The sequence below is a fragment of the Perissodus microlepis genome, chromosome 12 (assembly GCF_051167445.1).
Source record: "Perissodus microlepis isolate ML-2025 ecotype Zambia chromosome 12, ASM5116744v1, whole genome shotgun sequence".
Lineage (NCBI taxonomy): Eukaryota > Metazoa > Chordata > Actinopteri > Cichliformes > Cichlidae > Perissodus > Perissodus microlepis.
This window is the reverse complement of record NC_140472.1, coordinates 32,504,227-32,526,079: the sequence shown is the minus strand read 5'-3', so window position 1 is coordinate 32,526,079 and position 21,853 is coordinate 32,504,227. Positions and strand designations below refer to the sequence as shown.

Here is a 21,853-nt window from a genome sequence, read left to right as displayed (position 1 = left end):
CATGCAGGTATGGATGTAATATGACAAATGTGGAAACAATGTGAGCTGGCAGCCCAAGCAAAAACTATTCCAGACAGCCATTTTTCACAGTTTGAGCTAAGCCACACCAGCTTTGTGGGTGTCCACATAGTTTTGACTGTGAGTTATCCAGTCTTTCTGTTTGAGGTTTCCAGTGTAAACTGAATGAAGTTGGGTGTGATGGTGCGTTCGTGTGCAGGTAGGTTGGCTGCACAAACCGTCCTCCTGTGGCTGTGTTTGGCAGTCTGCTCCACCTGTGAAATACTGAACATGTTTGAACTAAACTGCAAAGTCTCAATGTTTCCAGTCTGTGATTGGAAACGACAACGTAGTCGCAGTTTTCAAGGTTAACCAAGGACAAGAAAGTTTTTCTTTCATAATGTTGTTGTAGGAAATCTGCTCTAACAAAAATATTTAATTAGATGTGATCCTCTGCTGTGCTGTCAGTGTGAGAGGTGGATATGTACTGTCAGCTGATCGTCTCTCTCTAACTCTCACTTAGTGGCTCAGCTGTATCACCGGATTGTGTTTCATGTGGCCCGAATTCTTCTCTGGGGTCAAACAAAGTCACTTGCGCTCCCTGCTGTTAGGCTTTTGGTGTAGTTACGGCTGGATGTGGCTAAAAAAAAGTGGAGACTTGCAGTTATAAAGTCTTTTTTTATTAAAAAAATAGAGAATTGACTCTGGTCTTTTGTCAAGTTTGAGAAAGAAAAAACTAATGAAATCACTTTGTGTTTTCAGGGTTAGCCATGGAAACTAGAAATTTATAACAAACATGTTACAATGACTTTAACAAAATGGTTTTAGGGGCTTAGAAAGTCACACCCAATGCACCAGCACACACATGTAATGGTATGCTAAATTAAATAAAGGCTCTGCATGTCCATACTGGTGTTTTGACTCATTAGACCTCAGGTTAAGGTTGTCTGAAGCTCTAGTTGTGTTTCCATCCACCTCTACTAAAAAGTGATGTGTGTGATAAAACACTGTGTATTCCAAGCAACAATGCTATACTCGGAGATCCCACTGGACCTGACGCTGCTCTCAGATGACTGTAAGTAGTTGTGGTAGACTTGTAATAGACTTTCTTTACCTACTCAAATTAGTACTGGGCCTTTTCTTCTTAAATTTTTGGAAGGGTTCAAAAGAGTTTATATGAAATTGCTCATTTAAGGCTACACTGACTAGATCGCTGCTCGCATTAAGGATGGCAACTCTCTACTACTGTATCATCCAGCTGTACTGAAAAAGGGTTTAGGTAGTATTAATAAAAGCCAAAAATGTCATGTGTAATACAGGTGAGGGTTTCAAACAAAACATTATACAGTATTAACTGTGAGCTACTCTATATGAACAGAATTACTAGGCCAAATAACACGTTACACCTTTGGATTGAAACCCATGCCACGAAGCTCCTGGTGCACAGTTTTTGTGCTGTTAATGCCAGAGAGGACTTTCATGCACGAAACACCTGAGCAGTCAGTGATCCTGCTCCGTAATTTTGTAAGATTAAGTTTTAGCTCAATTAATTTGTCTATGTGGTGTTTTTGGCTGCTCTAATGTTAGTGCCATTTTTGTAACTGTACCTCATAGGCATTAAATTAGTGCAGTGTTCTTGTTAAAACTGTTAGATAACCCATGATATTGATGGTCAAAGTTCAAAATTGATTTGTTTGCAGCTTTTACCAGAGCTGCTTTTTTCAACCTACAATATGAAGAGGATATTTGTTGTATTTAGGACATTTTGTGGGCTCAATAATACTGGAAACTATAAGGCGAATAAGAGTTTTGACCTATTAATAGATGCTTCTAAAGGGCCTGCAACTTTGTGTGGTTGCCATTTTGCATTGGATTGGGATTCCACACATATCCCCAAACAAACAAAACAGCTGATTCTGAGGGGATTAGGTGAGAACTTCTCAGATTTGGTTAATTTTAATGGAATAACTGTGCTGTAATAGCCTTGCTAGCTTTACCAGGCAGATTTCAGAGCTGTTTGGTGGCTGTAGTGTGTACCGTTCACAGAACGCCTCCAGACTTGTGTAACATTTAGTATGACCACTCCATGAAACCATGCTTTATTGGCCTGTTCGCTGGTAGTGTTATTCTTAATAAAACGTCTATTCCAGTATTTGAAAATCACAACCACCTCTTGTGTTCCCTAGTGTTTTTTCTAGAAAGACAATAGCTTTCTGTATTTGTGGGGCATTGCTGTCTTTATTCTAACTTAACCCCCAGCATGCAAAGCTGTTCAGAGTGTAGCAGTATTTTATGGGCAAACAGCAAATATTGAATGCAGAATGCATTATTCTCCTGTTTTATGGGAAACAATGTGTTACTGTCAGACTTTTCTTAGAGTGGTTTGATGCAGTTTATTTCCATATTTTCTATTTTAGTTAAAAACTGTAAACTTTGACAGACTGTGATCAGCTGTTCCTGCAAACAACATTTGTTTTCTGAAGCAGGTTAGAAAACAAGGATGTGCAGCACACTGATGAGTTGCTTACAGCCAGTGATCAGGAAGAAAAAGTTTAACAGTCAGATGTTGTCAGTTGTCAAACTGTCAGTCGACTCTGAAGGAAGCATCTGCAGACGTGTTGATAATGTTCACTAAGCAAGGCTGAGGCTCTGAGCCATATTATAGCCATATTTAGAATCAACATTTAGACAGTTTTCAGCAGTTAATGAGTACGATGAGTGCAGCGTTTTGTTGTTGGACAACAGTATCCAGACTTTCTTTCACAGGCAGTCAGTGTACTATTAGTCCTTTGCTCTTAGCTCCCACTGCAACCATGAAGCCGTCAGCAATGATCATCCATTTCTGATGTGGGTCATTAAAGAGGAAGTCCTGAGGGGCACGCGCAGGCAGGCATGGGTCCAAAAAGAAAAAGAAGAATTAGAAGAAACAAGGCGACTTGGCCAGACAGAAGGCTGGAAATCTACAGCTCAGATAGCATGATTGACAATTTGGCAAGGAACTCAAGTGTGGGTATGCTCGCTGAAGGACCCGAAGAGGAAATTGGAAGCAGGTGTGCAGGTGGATGTGTAGGTGGAGGTGATATGGAAAGGCAGGAGTACACCGGAGACATTTGGACTGAAATAAAGTGGCACAGCAGAGCAGGAGTTTCTTTTCTTTGCTTTTCCATCTGTTGCTGTGGTTTCTTTCAAGTGGAAGATGGTTTATACCCCGGACTCATTAAAGAGCAGAACACCACGGAAAATAACATTCCGGTTTCCAGGCAAAACCCGGAATAAAATGTTGATGGTTGTGTTGCTTGGTTGTGCAAGTTTTGACAAGAAGGACAAATGTTTGATATAAAAAAAGGGTTGAGTTTTCCTTTGTCTGCCATCTTGATATTCTGGAGCTAACTCCTCCAGCCTCCCGTTGTAGACCTTTTTGGTTTTTTAAAAGTGGAAAATTCTCACTTTAGGCATGAAATGGACACAAATCAGCACAGACTTAGCTCCAGACTTAGAGGCACTTAAACTATGTAAATGTGTAGTGGCTTACGTGTTTGCCTAACAGTTGGATCCCAGGAGGTGACACACATCCCTTTGGGGTTGCAGTAGGAAGGGCATCAGGTGTAAAAACTCTGTGATGGGCCCTTGTGAATACAAGAGCAGCCAAAAGGATCTTAAAGTCTTGTAATGTATGTCAACTGACAAGAAGTGCACTCAGGAAAAAAATAAGCAGTCCCAGAGGAGGTTAATGTTGGCAAGGTGAATCTTCAGGATCCTCATATGGCCAAACCTGATGTTAGTTTAGCTGCTGTATTTGTAAAATATTGAGCTGACAGTGGACGAGAGAAAAGACCTACGATGATAAAGATGGACAGAGCAGAGAATACAGCCATGCTGTAGTTGGAGAAGAACAATGGGTGACTGTATAAGACATGTAATTAAGCTCACAAGTAGTACCCTCTTCAGACTGGTACCCTCTTTCCCCCTGGTAAAAAGCATTATGGCGCAATTTCCCTAAATTTGGGGAAATTAATTTCAGGTCCTGTGTAATATTTGTCATTCAGTTGCATTAAAATGATATAAAAGTCGCCAGCATCACAGAAAGACTTGAAAGGTCCAGTTCATTGACTTGAATTAGCAGAACTGAGACCTAGAAGGCCGTGATTGAGTGCAGCTACCTGTCTCTGCACACTTTTCAGTCAAAGCTTTAGCCAAATCCAGATGGGTGAGTTATAACCAAATCATCACAGGCTGTCATGATGGCTGAACAAAGCTTTAGGGACCACAACAGGATTGTGCACTGTGGTGTGAATATGGTTACTGCTGCTGCAAAGTTGGACTTGGACATTGGAGTCTATGGGATTGAATCACCTTTCAAGCCTGCTTCTAGTGCAGGGGTGGGCAACTCCAGGCCTGGAGGGCCGCTGTCCTGCAGGTTTTAGGTATTACCCTGGGTCAACACACCTGAATCACATGATTAGTTCGTTACCAAGCCTCTGGAGGACTCAGGACACGTTGAGGAGGTCATTTAACCATTTGAATCAGCTGTGTTGAATCAAGGACACGTCTAAAACCTGCAGGACACCGGCCCTCCAGGCCTGGAGTTGCCCACCCCTGTGTTAGTGGATACTAGAGGATCTCCCTTGAGGTTTCCACTCGATCACAGGAGTGTGATCCTAAATCTGTGTTTGAATGGGTGAATAATGCTTGTAGTATAGAGCACTTTTATAGAAGAACAGCACTATAAGAGCCATTTAGCATCTGATTTGGTTGTCATCGTGGAGAAGTTGTTACAAGGTCGCTTTGTGCAGTTTGGACAGTTTCATTCAAACTGCTTGACTTAAACTTTGCATACCACTGAAAGTTTGTGTGGTTGCCAAATTTGTTTGATATTGTGACGGCTCTCAGAAAGACCAGAAAAAGACACGGCCTTTAATTTGTGCAGGTTAAAGCGTTGAAAAACATCTTGCGCTGACAGAAATGTGTCACATCAAAAGAAAAAACAAAACAACAAACGTGGCATTAAAGTGAAGGGAGTCGAATTCAAAGACGACACTCGGTTTGATGATCAGTCATCTTTAAAAAAAAAAAAAGCAGAATAATTTTTCTGACAATACAATTTCCTAAACAAACGCAGGCTGGTTTATTTTATTCTCAGCCTGTGCGACGGTTGTCAGGATGCCTCAGAGCAGAGCTGCCGTCCCCAGGTGGCTGCAGTTGGCATGAGAGAGCATTTTTAAATGCCAGGAGCTTGGAGGAGCACCTGAATGGCTCGACTGGCTGAAATAATAGCAGGGGATACATCTAAAGGCTGTTAGAGGCAGCTCAATCTGGCAAGCTCTCAGAAGCTTCTTCTTGTATGTGTCTGTTACTGGGAAACTCTCCTGTGTTTGTTTGTTTTTTATTCTTGCTGCAGTAAAAAGAGAAGAGGCTCCGGAGGGACAAACAAAACCTATTATTGAATTCTGGAAAAATTAGGTCTAATTAATCTGTGATTTATAATTTATTTTCTTGTTTTTCTTTTCTGTTTTGAACTACAAGATTAGATATACCAAAATTACTTGTGTTGCTCAAGCAGTTAAACAAGCTTTCATCATCTGTACAGACAACACACTGTTTATGTTTGTTTAATCAGCCATGCGGCAAATGTGCTCTGTAGTTCTTTCAACCAGCTCTGTGCACTTTGACAGTTCCAAGTCCATGAAAACTGTGTGACTACGATTCCATAAAACCCTGTAATGCTGCACTGTAAGATGTCTTTACCGGTTAGTCATAAAAAATGTGTAGAATAAAGAGCACATATCCAGGCAGGGTTTCATTAAAAAACAATATATGTTGCCAAAAAATGTATTTTGTGTGCACAGGACACACAATATAAAATAATCACCCAACAAAATAATAAATAATCTGCTGTTACAGTTACTAGTTTATCTGTTCTTGTTTGTTAATGGATCATTAAATCAGCTCCAGAGACATTCTTTAACAAATTATTGTTTATTTCATAAGAAAAAATGTAATCTTCTCTTTATTTAGTGCTGTAAGTTAAATGCATTTTTTTTTTACTTTAAAAATATTCAGTTTCAGAGAGCAGGTTCACACTGAGCACACGTGACAGGTGTGAAAGAGTCTGGAGGCGCTCTGGTGAATGTTATCAGACATCAGGGTACCAGAAGCAAAGCTGCCAGTGGTGTTGTCTGCCGAATGCCGATCAAGCTGCGTGGGGCTGAGCTGTGAGCACAGGTCCTGCTAAAGGACGCCGGGACCCGTGTTCCCCTTCGTGGAGTCTGAATCTGACATTTTGGTCAGAAACATGAACCAGCGAGCCTGTCCAGCTCTCCTCACATCTCCATCTTGAAGTAGTAACCTGTGCAACCTGAATTATCTGCAGATACTATCGCATGATAACTGCAGTGATAGGGACATTTAGATGAAAAACAGTCAGGAGGGATAAGGAGAGGAACGGGCTGTAGCCACCAGCTGCTAAAACTTTCCCTTTGTGGGGTTTGTCATGTTGTTGCCTGTCCAGTGGACCTGTTGTCATGACCATCTGCACCAAAGCAGCTGAAATGGGCTCACAGTGGGTTCTGCTTACTAACTGGAGAGATTGATAGCACTGAAGTTTAGCTTTGTTTTTTACTGTAATGGCTGAGTGTTCCCTTCACTTATTGACCAGTAAATGCTTGTCTCCCATTTATTAATTTATTGTTTATTATCTTGATTTAACCAGGAAGGTAGTCCAGAAATCAGACTTTTTTATTTGTTCCCTGAGTTCTTGTGCTTTATTTGGATTTTTGTTTCTTTACTTTTTGGACTCGCCTCTGAGGAAAAAAAATAGTGCAGGCCTTCTATATTTTTTTGCAGCATTAAATATGTGTATCTGCAAACTGAGTCAAACAACACTAATTAAAAAAACAAACACCTCTTCCTCTGGATCAAGGTGATGACAACTGCAAAGTGCCCTGAGGTGTCAGAGGAACAGGTTCAGTAAGTTGTTTTCAGTTAGAGGTGTTTGAATTTCTTAAGACGGTTCCTGTAAGTCTGTTTTCATTCGTCCCTACAGGTTGCCTAACGCTCACATAGCTTCAGATGACGTTGTTAAACAGGTAAACTACCTGGAGATAATCCCCTCCTTCAGTTAAGCAGGACATTTCTTTGAATTTTATTGCATCATGTTGAGGTTTAATTTTCTCTTGAGAGCGGTAACAGCAGGACATTTGAGCGTCGTAGCCTCACGGTGTTGTTGTTGTTGTGGAGGTGGAGGTCATTACCAAGCGGTTTCTCTCCACCTTTGACATACACGGACAGATGTGAGCCTCTTCTGGAAAGCCTTTTCCTTTTTTCCCGGCATAGGTTAATTTTTTTCTAGTGTCGTTCCTCGTGTTGTTGACACAGCTGTTAAAGTAAACATGCATGAGCTGAGCGTTGGCGGTTGGGGTTCGGCCAATCTGTGAAGAGGGGAGTGGGAGCCCTGGAGTCGCCTTCACTGAGGTTCTGCTCCTCCAGGATCCTCATGTTTTTTGGGACTGGCTGTTAGCAAAGCCATGATGTGGTGCTGGAGCCGGTGGATCTGTGGACTGCTGGCCGGGACCTGGGATGGCGAGGATTATTACAGGACAGTCGGAGGAAAAGAAAGACAGGTTGGAGCTCTTAATGTTTGCCTTCACTCTTAAGTGTAAAGAGGCTGAGTTTGTAGTTCAGTGTTGGGCTTGAACTGAAGGACTGGCCACATTTAGAGTTTGGCTCCTCGCAGGTAAAATAATGCCACCCTCTAACAGCGAAGGAAGTTGTAGTGAAGCGGAAGACACGTTTAGACGGATACTGGTTTATAGTTCCAGGGAAAGCACTGGAATTTTTTTTTTTTTCCAAAATAAGTCCCAGGATAAATTAAACTCTGGTTGAGTGCTCCCCAGTTTAGCCCCCCGTTGTAAATAGCACTGACTCAGCATTAGTTGCCAGTATTTATTTTACTGTTTAACCTTTGCTACACTTTGCCGTTAATGCTAATGCAGTTTAATACCACAACTTGTTTTGAACACCCTTTTTATATTAGTGATGCATTATGAGTGATAGTCATATTTATGAGTCATAAACCTGAATTAATGATCTGGGTGTGCTCGCTACAATTTGTTTAAACTCTGTTGGTGAATGTAAAAACAAGCAGGATTGGTATCTGTTCACTTGGAAGTAGAGAGTAAAAAACAGCCAAACAGCTCACTGTTCGGCTGTTTAAACTATGCAAATAATTCAATAGAAACTTGAGTTGTTTTGAAGTGATACATGTGACACATCACAGTGGCACTCTTAACATTCTTCTGATTAACAGATATGACCTGGAGTGGAAAGATTTTAAAGTGTGAGAGCTTTTTGTTTGTTTATTTGTTTTGTTTTTTAGTTGTCAGATGCTCTTTCCATTTTTAATAATTTTCTATCTGTAATTCTGCTCTTGTTTAAATTAAGTTTTGGTGGTTTCCCAAGTGTGGGCTGCACTCCTCTGCTGGCCGTGTGAAGGATTTGGAGTCTTACGTTTTAAGTTTTTAAGTGTAGTTTGTGACGCTGTTGTTAAAGGGACCTGTTATGGTTCTTTACAACTCCATGTTTTTGCTCTGACCTTTCCACATGAGCTTTGCATGATTCGCAGTTTAAAATAATCCCTGTTTATCTTATACTCGGCCTTTGTACAGGCAATCTCCTGTCTCTTTTAAGGTCCCTGTCTTCTGATTGGCTGGGTGGGGCTTCTGTGCCTGGGATAACCATATTAGGGGATCTTTGACTCTTAGTGACATCACACAGAGTCAAGAGTAGAAAAAACAGTTTGAAACAGAGTGTTTAGGCTTCAAGCTTTGGACTCACAGGGATCACTAGCACACTGACCAAGATTAATATCAACCGTTTAAGCTGTCAGTGATTTTAAAAAGGTCTTGCTTAAAATATGCTCCAAATGTCTTAAAGATGTGGTACAGATACGCATCCTGCATGTTTAAAATGAAATATGTCCAACAGCCACATGGCGAATATTGCTGCAACAGTGGGAGCGCTCAGGTCGGCTCTTGAGTTAATCTGACTTCACAGCACGACATGTCTGCACCAAGAACCAATCGCTGCATGTGAAATGAAAGCATAAAGGCCTCGCTTTCTATAATCTGCTCCCATTAGCTGTCATTACAGTGTGCTGGCTTCACAGAGACATGAAGCAGCACAGACACCTGACCTCAGCTGTCTGTGCTGCTTAGAAGCTGTCAACCTCAGACGACATGAAGTACAGGAAGCCAGACCTTTTCTCTGTATGACTCACGCTCACTCAGGCCTTCAGATTACAGAAATAAGAAAAGATTTTACTGGTTTTATTGTTATTTATAATAGAAGGCAGCTCACAGGTGCGATTAAACTGTGCCAAGATTGGTTGAATGTGTTCTTTAGGCTTCTGTCTGTCCTCAGCTCTGAGCCTTTATCTGAGGTAGAATAAAACCTGTGCTCTGTGCAGTTCTGCACACCATGAATCAACAGCTGTGAACGCTGGTGTTTGTGTCACTGAAGTTGAACTTTACAGATTTAGCTGATTTCATTAGGAGGAGGGTTTTGAACATGAATCTTTATTTTTTTTTCTTGTATTAATCAGTTTATCGTGATTTATGGGCTTGTTATTTTCCTCTTGTTACATAACTCGATATCCAGTCTATGTCTGGCTCTCCCTTTGGCTTTTATTTGTTTCAAGTTAATGTTTGTGAAGCACTGGAGGAAACATTGAGCGCCTGGCAGCAACCCAGGATAACCACCCAGCTTTAATGCCTTGCTAAATGGCCTCCTGACAGGAGGAATAAAGAACTTTCTGCACTGCTCAGTGTCAGCAGGACTAAAATAAGCCGCTGATGTCACTGCCCTAATTTTAATTTTACCCTCGTCGTGATGGGAATCTTTCTTTGGTTAGTGACGTTTGGATCTGCCCTCCTCACATACTTCTGTGAAACTTCTTCTGTAGGTCAGGGGGTGCAGTCTCTCAGTAAAAGCACGAGTGTTTCTGTGTGAGAAAATAAGAACGTAATGCGGGCTGTTAGCGTCACCGTCCTCGGGGAGCTGTAAAACATCAGCCAGGCCCGCAGCAGCACAACAACATCCTCTGGTGTTGATTTCCAGCAGATGGAAAAAGAGCTTCAGTTAAATCGCAGCAGACTCAGAGTTGGCCGGCCCTCCAGGCTCTGTCAGATTTCTGGGATTAAGCCCATGTGGGTTATTTTGTAGGGCAGATATTAGTACCAGTGCTTGTTATTCTGTGACTTTCAGTCTTTCTGCTGCTCTGTGCTCTGTGCGGATGAAACGGGGAATAGTCTCGTCTTGCTCGACACCATCTTTCAAACCGATCTACCATCCGGGTCAGGCTTTGTGTTCAACAGACTTTAGGATGTTTTTCAGGCTGTGTTTGCAGTATAGGTTTTGCTGCTCTGTTGTATCTTAATTGCCCCTTGGGGATAAATAAAGTCTCTCTGATTCTGATTAATGATAATAAATAAAGCCTCGTGTTTCTGTTGCAGCCTGGCAGAAAAGCACTGGACAGGCCACTGAGGGTCTGGGAATAAATTGGTACTAAAATCTTTAAAACAATATGGAAAGTGTGGATATTTAAACATTTAAACAATTGGAAATTTCTATCTTTTTTAGACAAAAACTTTAATAAAAAGCTTTCAAATAAACATCCTGGAGATTTGTGATAAGAGAAACAGCAACAGCCACATTTTATCATATAGCCTGCACAATCAGATGCAGCATGCAGAGCTTTTTATGAGGTCACAGAGCCTCATATGGACTCATATGGTTTGATTATTGATTATTATTTGTAATCAAGGATACTTGTAAGTGATTTGTCCAATTATAAAGGAATGAAGTCCATCCATGCATCCTCTTTCTTCCACTTATTTGAGTCGCAGGTGGCTGGAGCCGTTGGGAGAGAGGCAGGATATATCCTGGACAGGCCACCAGTCTGTTGAAGGACTAACACACAGAAACACACAGCCATTTCGAATCACCAGTAATCATAACCCCAATGCATGTCTTCGGACTGTGAGGGGAAGCAGAGAGAAAACCTGCAGAACTCCACACAGAAAGCCCCCAGCTGTCCCGAGGATTCAAACCCAGGACTTTCATGCTGTGAAGGGGACAAAGTTAACCACTGTTTGCCCAAGAGGTACAAGAAATGAAGTGAAATGAAACCAAAACCTTTCTTCAAACACTTAAAACATGTTATATCAGGAAACCTGCTTTTACAGGACCTGGCTCATTGGTGTGGTGACAATAATGGAAATATGTCTGGAAATATCTCCTTTCCCACTTCTAATCACTAGACTGTAATCTTCCACAGTGAACCATGGCTGTCTTGATTTATTGGAAACTTAAATCTGTATAAGCCTTTAGAAACCCGTGTTGCTCCCTCACTCGTCTTCTTCACGTTGGGCAGCTGCAGATTTCTGAGTTATGAAGCGCAGCCGCTTGGCGAGGAAAGGTCGGCGAGGTCGGACGTGCTTGTGGTTGCATTCAGCTTCAGCTGGTGCGGCAGATGTTTTCCTTAAATGTTCTAAAATGCTTTCACACCTGTCAGAGCCTTGGCGTGGAAAAGCAGTGGGTTGTTTCAAAAAAATCCAAAAAGAAAAACATGTGAATGGAAATGAAGGTTTAATAATGTAACAGTTAGGTAATGGTTTTGATCTGCTGTTTAAAGCAGGCTGCGGTGAATGTAAAAGATTTGTTCTCAGTGTGATTGGAGACGTTTGTTCCTGACACTGACCAGTAGGAGGCGGTGTTAGACGTCTTCAGGTTCTTTCTCTGAAGTCTTACCCTAAAATTCCCCCAAGATGCATTTGTTGAACCACAACACAAACTAATTCAGTTTACTAACAGGGACTTCCTGATGGTGCTTTCAGGTGCTTTCTGACTGTTAAAGTCAGGTTGTTTGTTTTTATGGTGAGCAGCAGTGCTTTGACAAGGTGTGTGCAGGATAACATTATATAACATTGAGATCTTTGTGTTGAGGTGGTTTCAGTGAGGATTTTGTTTCATTTGCTCCTAATTGTTTGCAGCTGAAAAGTTTGGTCAGTGAGCTATTTCGATATTAATCTGTAATTTAGCTCATTTATTTTGGAAAAATTATTCTTTTCTATCTTTTCAGCTGAGGACCTGCTGATTTTCCCTGTTGTATTTTCTAAGTATAGTAAGATCAGACAGGATGTGTTTATTCTAAAAGTTGGCAAAGAGTTACAGCAGCTTATGACAAAACAGCTTAAACAGACTAGAAAAAGTACAGTGACAAAGCTAAAATTTACAAAAATGGAAAAAAATCTAATAAGTAAAATTTAAAAAGCTCAGTAAGTGAAGATCTAAATAAAAATAACATAATATAGTACTTGTGTAAAGTAAAAGCTCAATACATTTGATTAATCAAAATAAAATGGAATAAAAATGTCTTAAACACTAAAATGTAAGTTGAAAAATGTAGATTTTAGATACACAAAATTAGACTTTTTCCCATTTAAATACATACTTATTTATCATCTTTCCACAAATATGTTTAAAACTCAAACCAGTCACCTAAAAAAGACCAAAAAAAACCCCAAAACCCTAAATAATTATATTTAATTTATGTCTTTATAGAGCTATAATCTCAGTAAAACTGCCGAAGTGTGACTTAGACTTTTATAACGAGTTAACACACTCACAGGTAATTTGTTTTTTATATTAATGCATAATCAATCTTTGGAAAACGAAGTGAAAAGCAGAAAGTTGCCCTTTTGAAAGGCGTTAGAGGAGCATGTACTGGTTTAAACTCTACGCCACCTTTAAGCTGTGCTTCAGTGTAACAGTGAAGGATCAGGTGGGGGAAGCTTCGTGTTGTTTGCTGAGCTGCTCTGGGCTCACGGTAAAAGTGTACCTCCAGCAGACTTCACTGTTTTCTTTTCCCACACAGTCCTCCTGCCACAGTGAAGGCACAAACAGCGCCATCATTTCCCAGAGACATGAGTAAGAGCGGGGGAGTAAGTGCTGCCTTCAGGGACGTCTCGCAGACTCCCGTTTCATACATAACAACTTTATAGTGTGTTTGTGTCGCCCAGGTTACTATAGTTACCTTAATTTAGGTGCGATAAAATAAAATGTGGGAAACTTGAAATTAAAGTTAAAAGCAAATATAAACTTTTGTAAGTAAATGAAATTATTTTGTGACCTTAGAAAACTAATCACAATAAAATTACAATGCAGATTAAATAGCATTACTTCTAGTCTGTTCATCTGAGTGATGAGGCTTTGGGGAATGTGCTTATTGAGATAATAGGCTGTCTGCACGTCTGTGAGTCCACTGCCGTAACAAACTGTGTTTCTATTGTAATACTCATTCTAATTTTGACCCTGATAGAGAATCTCCAGATTATAATATTTAAGAAAAATAAAAAAAAAACCTAACAAAAAAACACAAACTAAAGCTAGGGCTGAAACTAATAAATATTTAAGTAAAAAAAACAAACATTTTCCAACAATGAAAAAATTACCTGAAATGAGCAAACTCACTCTGTAAACTAACTGGAAAAAAGAAAAAGAAAAACTATTATAATTGGACTAAAAAATAACAACAGCCGTAGAGTGTTAGTTTGTTTTTGTTTTGTTTTAGCACAAAGTAAAAGTCTGATATGGTGACGACCGTTATAAACATTAAAGTATGGTTAATAGCATTTCATTACATCTATGTAAATGAAAAATAACTAAATGAAAATAAGTAGTTTGGTCCTTTTCCATGAAAAGTACGTGTTAGATGTTTAACAGAAATTTTGCAAAGTTGTATTCACGTTAATGTAATTAAAGTTTTAACTTTTTAAAAAATATGTATAATGCGTGGGATTAAATACAAGACAAAACTTGTAACGTAATTTACGCTAAAGCCATCCTGTGCGTTTGGTTTATCCGACAGCCCTGAAGGCACCGGTTGATGGGGGCGGGGTTTAGAAAAGCCCCGGTGTGAGTCAGGGCCGTGATAAACTGTACTGAGAGAGGCGATGATCACACAGAAGCGTTAGTCTCAGGCGGCAGCGGCAGTGTGTGTCTGTGGGACTCCTAAAAAACATTAGAAATGTCAGCGCGGGGGTGTGACTGAACTCTGCGGGCATCCATGGTCTATTTCCCGGGGATGCAATCTGAGGCGCGTAGCGTCAAGCCGGGCCAGCTGCTCGAGATGTTTGACTCTTCGTGGAGGGTGCGGAACATTTGGGACGGCGTGAGGCTAGAGGTGGTCGAAGACCGCAGCCCGGTGGTCCTGCACAGCTTCACCCACCTGGACCCTGACCTGCCGCTGGTGGAGGTGAGGAGGGTGAGGAGGCAAGGAGAGGTCCGTTAGCTGATGCGGTTTGCTGTGTTGTCATGAAGGAGGGTGATCGGGCGGATCCAAAGAGGTTTTCAGGCTTCAGGGTGGCGATTCTGGAGGAATAACACAACACTTGTGTTCTTAAAGAAACATTTTCTTACCGTTAAATAGAGATTTATGATGTTTCTCCTGTATCTCCACGTATTTCAAAGCTTTATCTACTTTTATGCCCATAAAACATGTTTAAATTTGCTTTAAATAAGCTTACATTGAACATGGTGAGTCACCCAGGTGATGCAATGTGCCATAAACGCTCTAATCCTGTATTTTTAAGCCTTGTAAACGGATTATCAGTATAAAGCTGCTGATTGGCTGCAGCTTACAGTGTTAATACAGCCTCATAACAAACATAACAATACAGGGAAATCTAATATGATGCTGCGGTGCTGGTTGGCAGGAGAGTACAGTTACAGGATGACTTGCTTTTTCATGTTGTTATTGAAGCTTTCAGCCCTGTGGTTATCACCCCTCCCTCCCTCTGATTCTCTTTGATACTGAAACCCTCCTGTGCAGGTGTCGCTGAGTCAAACCTCACAAATTCTATGAAATATCTGCACGTTTGATACTGAGAGTGGTCGTTCTGTTTGTCATTTTACAGAACGATGCTTTCTGCATCGGTCGCTTGTACTTCTAGGGGTTTTTCCACATGTGCGGGCATACATTGAATCAATCGTGTGATTTACAGTTTCACTAGTTGTTACAGGAAGTAGTGGCCTGTTACTGCAGCAACATGATTCATTGATGGGTCAACAAAGTCACCCAACAAAAGAGCGAAATTAAGATTTTGTTTTTGGTTCTGATCTAATTTAACAGACAGATATAAATCCATTTAGTTAGTTGTATCATTTTTACCCCAGCTGTTTGAGTCATTGTTTCGTTGTTAGAATAGTTGTCATAATAAAGATTACACATGGCTTCTTTTGTCCAATCAGCAATCTGAAGCAGAAATACTTTAGTGTAATTTCATAGAAAGCCGAAGAAACAAGCGGGTTTTCAGATATAGAAGCTGCAGCCAGCGAATCAGATGCTTTTACATATTCAGGTCACGATCATAGTGAATCTAAAAGTAAAAGCACACACGCAGCAGAATGACTTCAGAGTGTTTTACATCAAAAACACCCTCCGAGGGAACCGTGAGCCTCTGAGTTCTGGGTTGGGCCTCCGTGGATCAGTCCAGGTTTAATTGAGTGGATGCTTGATTAAATTGGGGTCTTTGGATCCCCGCTGTAGTGGGTGACGTCATTGTCTGCATTCACTTATTACTTGTGCTCTGATATGTCTGCATCACTGGAGCCGTTAAATCTTAAGCAGCTGTTATTTTTACTGAAATGAAAACAAGAAAAACAGCATATTTCTACCATTAAAAGATGACAGCATCTCACATTATTAATCATTTATTAATTTGTATTGTGTTTTCACTACACATTACTAACAAACAGACCTGTAACAGCTGCTGAGGTGTTTGTGTGGTGTGTATTTACATTTCTAGACGGGCTAAAGAGTAGATTTAACACATTAATGTTAACTCTCTGTGGTCTAAGTCAGCATAGGAGATAAAACCAACCCTTCACTACGCTGGCCCTAGTTTTTAGAGGTTGGGTTGATCACTTAGACCTCAGATGGACTATCAAGAATCAGACTCTTTGTTTGTGTTCCCGTGGAGTTGAATTGTGATGCTAGTAGAGCTCAAATCATAGCCTGTACATGAAAGCTGGACATAGCCACTAGTTGGCACTACTGATGTTAGTTGATTAAACAAATTATTCTTATTTCATTGAAGTACAACAGCAGTTGCCTGCTAGTTCAACAATGTTAGGACGCCACTGGCTGGTGACCCTGTAACTTCAGTCTCTTTCACGTTTCTCTGAGCCAGCGTGGTTCTGCAGGACTTCTGCCTTGTGCTCCATACATCTCGAACATTCGATCACATAAGGAGGGCAGGATGAGTAATCATATTTATTGGTCTTAAACGGAGCCAAGGATTGGATGGCAGTGTCACCACGGAGACTATGTATTCCAGTCTGTGTACCTGGATTACATGTTCTCTTCTTTTTACTTTCCGGTGTCTTCGGTCAGACTGGACTGGTATCAGAGGTTCATTATTAAACCCCCCCATTTGCCTCAGTGTGCCCCTGCTGGTCTCCCGTCCCCTGCTAACCTGCTCTGCTTCGTCCCTTTGCTCTAATCTAATCCTCTGCTCTAACACAATTACCTAATCCCCCTCCTGCAGAGGCTGAGGGGTTTCCTCCACAATCACTGCCTTTATTCCCCTCCTGCTGCACATGAATGTTATTTGATGCTGAGGTTGTGTTGCAGCATGAGGGGGTCACTGGGGCTAATGTGGTGCTGCCGGCGGTCAGATTGAGCTATTTGTTGATCCCTCTGGCTCCGTGTAACCAGCAACATCAGCCTCAATGTACTGTATCGTATAGCTGAGAGGATCGAGTGGCTTTGAAATGGAGGTGTGCCACGAGATGAAGTTACTGCAGTGTGAGGCTAATAACAAAGTGATGCTGTGCTGTGTCACGGCTGGATGATTGTTTTGGGCGATTAATGGGCATTTTGGTTCTTTGTAAAAATGGATTTGTTATAACAAAGGCATAAAAATGATGCATGCCTGCTTAAATTTGAGGTTGAAGCTGATGTGCTTGACCAAGTTACATTTATCGACCTATTTCTACAACATTTTGTATCTTTCTGCAGGAACTGACCCACTGATATGGCAAGGTTGATGGAATAGCTTTTTTTCTACCCTATAATAAAACAGTTGCACTCATGCAGAGTTTTTTTTTCCTGGCTCAAAATGGGCCTCTGAGGAGTGACTGTGCATACAACCACAACTCGTCCACCTGCAGCTGAAGAGGATAGTCTTTGTTAACCTCAGTTAGCAGAGGGTTTCTTGTTATTTTTTGCCATTCGATTGGTACAAATGTATTGCATTAAGAGTTAAGCGGTCTCTCTGTGTAACAGTGTGTACCTTGGCTGTTTGTGCATCGTGCTTTGTTTCTTCTTTTTCTTTACCAGCCTTGTTTGACTTTATGTAACCGTGTTTTTGCTTCTTTTTTTTTTTCAACCCTGTATAATCTAATTTTCACAGGAGCCAAGAAGCCCTCTTGGCCACAGATGCAATATGCCAAACAGTATACAACAGTGCATTCAAGCTAAAAATAGTCATAATTACCAACGATGCAGTCCGTTAGCAAAGTAGCAGGATCAGGGGGCGAACCTTTCATAAAACTCTGCTGAACAAAGACCGCTGCTTATCGAGCCCGCCTCAAGAGAAACAGCGAGCACCTCGAACTGTCAGCTCATTCAATTACAAATCAGTTTGCAGAGAACATCAGAGAAGCAGCGAAGCAACTCCCAGAGCAATTGGTTCGAGGGACTCTGTTCACCTTTGTGCTTACAGGATCTGATTCGGTTTAGGAAGGAAGTAAGTGCAGGGACTTTTTCATAGATCATTCCCCTTAGTGTTTAGTGAATGTTCTCCATGTTATTGCAGCACCAGCTATCAGCATATTTAAAAAAAAAAAATCAATGTAAACATCAGCTATTAACCAAAAATATCCCCTAACTTTAGAACAAAGCAGGGAAATTGGAATTCCAAGCTTAATTAAGGGGGTATTCAAAGGAAGAAAAACAATGCAATTTACCTTGGACAGTGTTCAGCACGACGCTGTCATTGTTTCCCTACAGTAGCAACAGAAAATACGTTTTATTTTAACTTAAAAAGGCTGCTGCTGCTGACACGTGGTGCAGTAAACAGAACAACACAGAACTGAACCGATGTGTCGATCGGACTGATAATCAATCAAATATCAGATCAGTCCATCCCTAATAGACACACACCTCCAGTCGTCCATCTTGTTGCGTTTGTAGTTGTTGCTATGCCAGCCGCACCGTAACCGTGTGAATGCAAACAGAAAGAAAGCCCTTGACAGTGAGGGTAGCCCCTCAGTGGGCAGCTACCCTCGGGGAGTACTTAGGAGTCTTTAGTTTCAGAAGCGCAGAGTGACGGCGAACTGAGAGACTCCGAGCTGCTGAAACATTTTCCATGAACTTCGTTCTTTCTGTCATCATCTGATTGTCCTCGGAGCTAACAGTGACTCAGCCTTGCTTGTGAGCAGTCCCAGATGTATGTTATGATACTGCAGCGCAGCACCGGTTAGCCCCACATGGAAAAAATTATCTAAAACACAATCAGAATAAACCAAAAACTGGACAGTGCACAATGCTGGATTACGGTTTCCTCTGTGCATGTCTCGTTGTCTAATTATATCCACATGACCCAGATTTACAGTGAAGAAAAAGTGACTTCAGTCAGCTTTCTCTGGCCTGAGTCACGGGGATGCCATTTATGATGTGCTCTTATTTAAGATAAGCCCCGACAGCCGGAAGTTTGGTTAAGTGTCGCGGTGAGAATCAGGAGCCGGACCGTCCGACTCGGCACAGAGGAGCTTTTGTTTCTGGGTTCATTTTAAAGAGAGAAAGTCGAGTGGCTGAGGGCTGGATCTCAGCAGCAGACAGAAACTGGAATGTGAAGGCCAGACGCCTGGAAAAATACTCGGTTCTCCAACTTTGCTCAAATCGCCTGATTCTGCACTTGCTGTCTGTCTGCTGCAGCATGTTTATCTAAACCTGGAGAAAAACTTTGACATCAATATAATCTTTGCAGAAACAATATTGCGTTGCTTTATTTTGGTAGGCGTTAGAACATCGCCATTTCTTGAGAGGGAAAAAGGAGCCGGCTGGCTGGTGTCCCCCTGTAGGCTTTAAAACTTGTGAGTTCATGTTTGGATTTAGGTGAAGTTTATTTTAAGACACAAAGCAGATACAACCCTGTCGCGTTTAAAGCAGCTATTTTGTTTTACTGAGCGAGTTACAAAGTGGGTCAGAGCAGGAGAGAAGGTTCTGGAGGGATTTGATTTAATTCGGCGGGATTAACTGGGAGCAGAGGGGGAGGATGGAGGTCTTTAATGCGCTGTGCGTGGACACGGCTCAGAGGTTTTGCTTGTAAGAAGTAACGTTTAAACCTCCTGCGGGACAAAATTATCAAAGTTCTCGTTATCGCTTGAGAATTAATTGGGATTTCTGTCACGCTGTTTTTGTAGCCTAACCACGTTTCAGTTACCTGACCGTAACTCTTTTATGAGGTTGTGAAGAGTCACAGAGGATGGTTTTTCTTCTTCTTCTCTTCCACAGGTTTCAGCCGTGCTGAAAGATTATCATTAGAAAAAAAGTGACTGTGATAGTAACAGGAAAACCTCCAGCATAAGCTAGTGAGCAGACCTTGAGTCAATGCTATTTGCATCAGCAGAGAACTTCACGATACAGACTTGAAGTCTGGGAATGCAAAATTACTGAAATCTTTTGTTATATCCTTCAAAATATATTTTAGATTTTAGCGCAGATGTCCTCTGACTCCCAGAGTGTAAAGCAAGAAATCCTAACTGCAGGTTGTCTTAAAAAATAAAACTTTGCTTGTTCTGGAGCCTTCACACGTATCAGACAGTCCTCATCAGCAGAACGAGCTTGCTCAATGGAAATGTCAGCGTTTAAACTTTCCACGACACCAAACGTCTGCATAGATATGTGCAAAAGCTCCAGAGTCAACAACAGAGTGGACTTTGAGTCGGGCTTGTCTGACTCAGGGTGACATAAAAGACTGAATCCAAGTCGTGTTGATATTTGAGGAGTTTTACAGTCAAATTTAATTAGCATTTAATTTGCATCAACGATGATTTATGGATATGAAAATCAGCCCTGTTTGAACGGGATCAGCATAAGAGGCTCATTTTCCCAATTAAACTGTGAGTGTGATTGATAATGGCAACGCTAAAATGACCAAGCCAGCTTGGCTCGGTTAATACCTTTCTCTCTCACAGTTTGAGGCAACACGTGGGCAGAAATGTCCTAAGCCGAGGGTTAAATCAAGGTCTTATTTTAGTTTTTATAGAAAAAAATTAAATTTGAGTGAAATTAGTAGAAAGTATAATTCAAAAAAACATGAAAGAAAATAAACTCCATCCTCCATGATCCACAGTCACTGCCGTCACTTTGAATCTTCTTTGACACTGTAAACAAGCCAACTTAATAAAAAAAATCTGATTACAGGAAATGTAGATTGAGGTCATCTCCTAAATCTAATCAGAAGTTCTGTGACCCACGGCTGGTCTGTCAAATTCATTTCTCTCCAAAGTCAGCTTTTGGACGGCAGAAGCACAGGGACAAAAATAGACGTTTGTGTTGTTGTTAGTTTGGGAAAGAAATGATGGAGAAACTGCTGGAATAAAGGTAATTTGGAAGTAAGGGGGCGTGTCTTTATGTATTTTTGTTTTATGGATAAGAAGAAATTTTGTTTTATGATTTTAGCTCCTTTTTTGTTCACTAATACTTGTGACTTAAATTTTAATTATCTAAATATTTATCGGGTGATACATCCCAGTGTCATCTCATTTTCTCTCTGCTGCCAACAGCTAAAAGTTATTTGAATATCTACCTGCTGCACTGGATGGGAACTAAAGTCTTTGGTCGCCTCGTGACTTTGCCAGCACCTGGTTACATTTATTGTCTTATCCAAGAAAGTATCTGCATGTCTACCTGCTGTAGTGTTCAGGGTGCTTGATTGCAAAATTAAAACATCAGCTCTTGGACAAATTATTTTAAAGAGAAGTTGGAAATTATATTGTATGTTTGCGTTTGCGTCCCGACACTTTAGCTGTTCAGAAGCATCAGTGGGAGATGAGTAATGACTTTGGCGCATAAACCAGCCTTCTGCTCGCAGAGACCCCCTCAATGCCTCAGTGTTTACCAGCTAAAGAGCTCGGCTACACCCTCCTCCCCTCTTCTGTGTCTTACCCCGCTTCCAAATGATCTCACCGCCTTTCAGCATTCATTGTTAGCGAGGGGAAGTCACCGGCTTGTGCCGTGGAGTTGAAATGGACGCGTTGCCTTTGTTCAGCTGTTGATTGTTTTTGGGGGAGGGGGCAGGTTTTCTCTTGAGAGTTTCTCTTGATCTGCATTTAGACTTTGCCTCAGAGGGGATTTCTAATGGTCACTTTCGAAGCAGGTGTGTTTGTTGTTGATAAGCCCTGTAGCTTCACTCCTCCGAACACACTCCCAGAGGGCTCTTTGGCCTTGGGGGGGGGGGGGGGGGGGGGGGTTTGGCGCAGCCTCAAGGTTTACTTCAGCCCTTATGTTTATTTTAGTCTGTTCCTGTGCCAGTTAGCTGTGTTTATAAAGCCTATACACTATCAGATAGAAAGAAGGGGGTTTGTTATTTGAGATAAACTTTTTTTCTTTTTTAAATTTTGGGATGTGATTGTCTTTTCGAACTAATGAAAAGGTCAGCCGGCTGCTGTGAAGAGGCTGGGAGTTGATGCTGATGCTCTCGACTCTTCCAACTTTTAATTTCAATAGAGAATCGTTCCTGTTTACGTCTGCTTGGGTCATTAGAAGTCTGGCCATTGTTTTTGGTAGTGC

At 41.3% G+C, this 21,853-nt stretch overlaps 1 protein-coding gene across 6 annotated transcripts in view; it reads left to right on the top strand.

The window, feature by feature from the left end:
* Positions 1-21,853, top strand: part of LOC146376700 (ral guanine nucleotide dissociation stimulator-like) — a 60,039-nt gene that overhangs the window by 15,740 nt on the left and 22,446 nt on the right. Inside the window, exon 1 of one of the 6 annotated variants that reach the window (XM_084947203.1) lies at positions 6,004-7,616. The exons of 2 other annotated variants lie outside the window; for them this stretch is intronic. In XM_084947203.1, coding sequence (XP_084803329.1) covers positions 7,521-7,616 — 96 coding nt within the window. In that variant the 5' untranslated portion in view covers positions 6,004-7,520. Of the gene's footprint in view, positions 1-6,003; positions 7,617-13,806; positions 14,309-21,853 lie in introns of those variants that run through there. 3 more of the 6 variants (XM_084947200.1, XM_084947202.1, XM_084947201.1) reach the window with 3 other exon arrangements.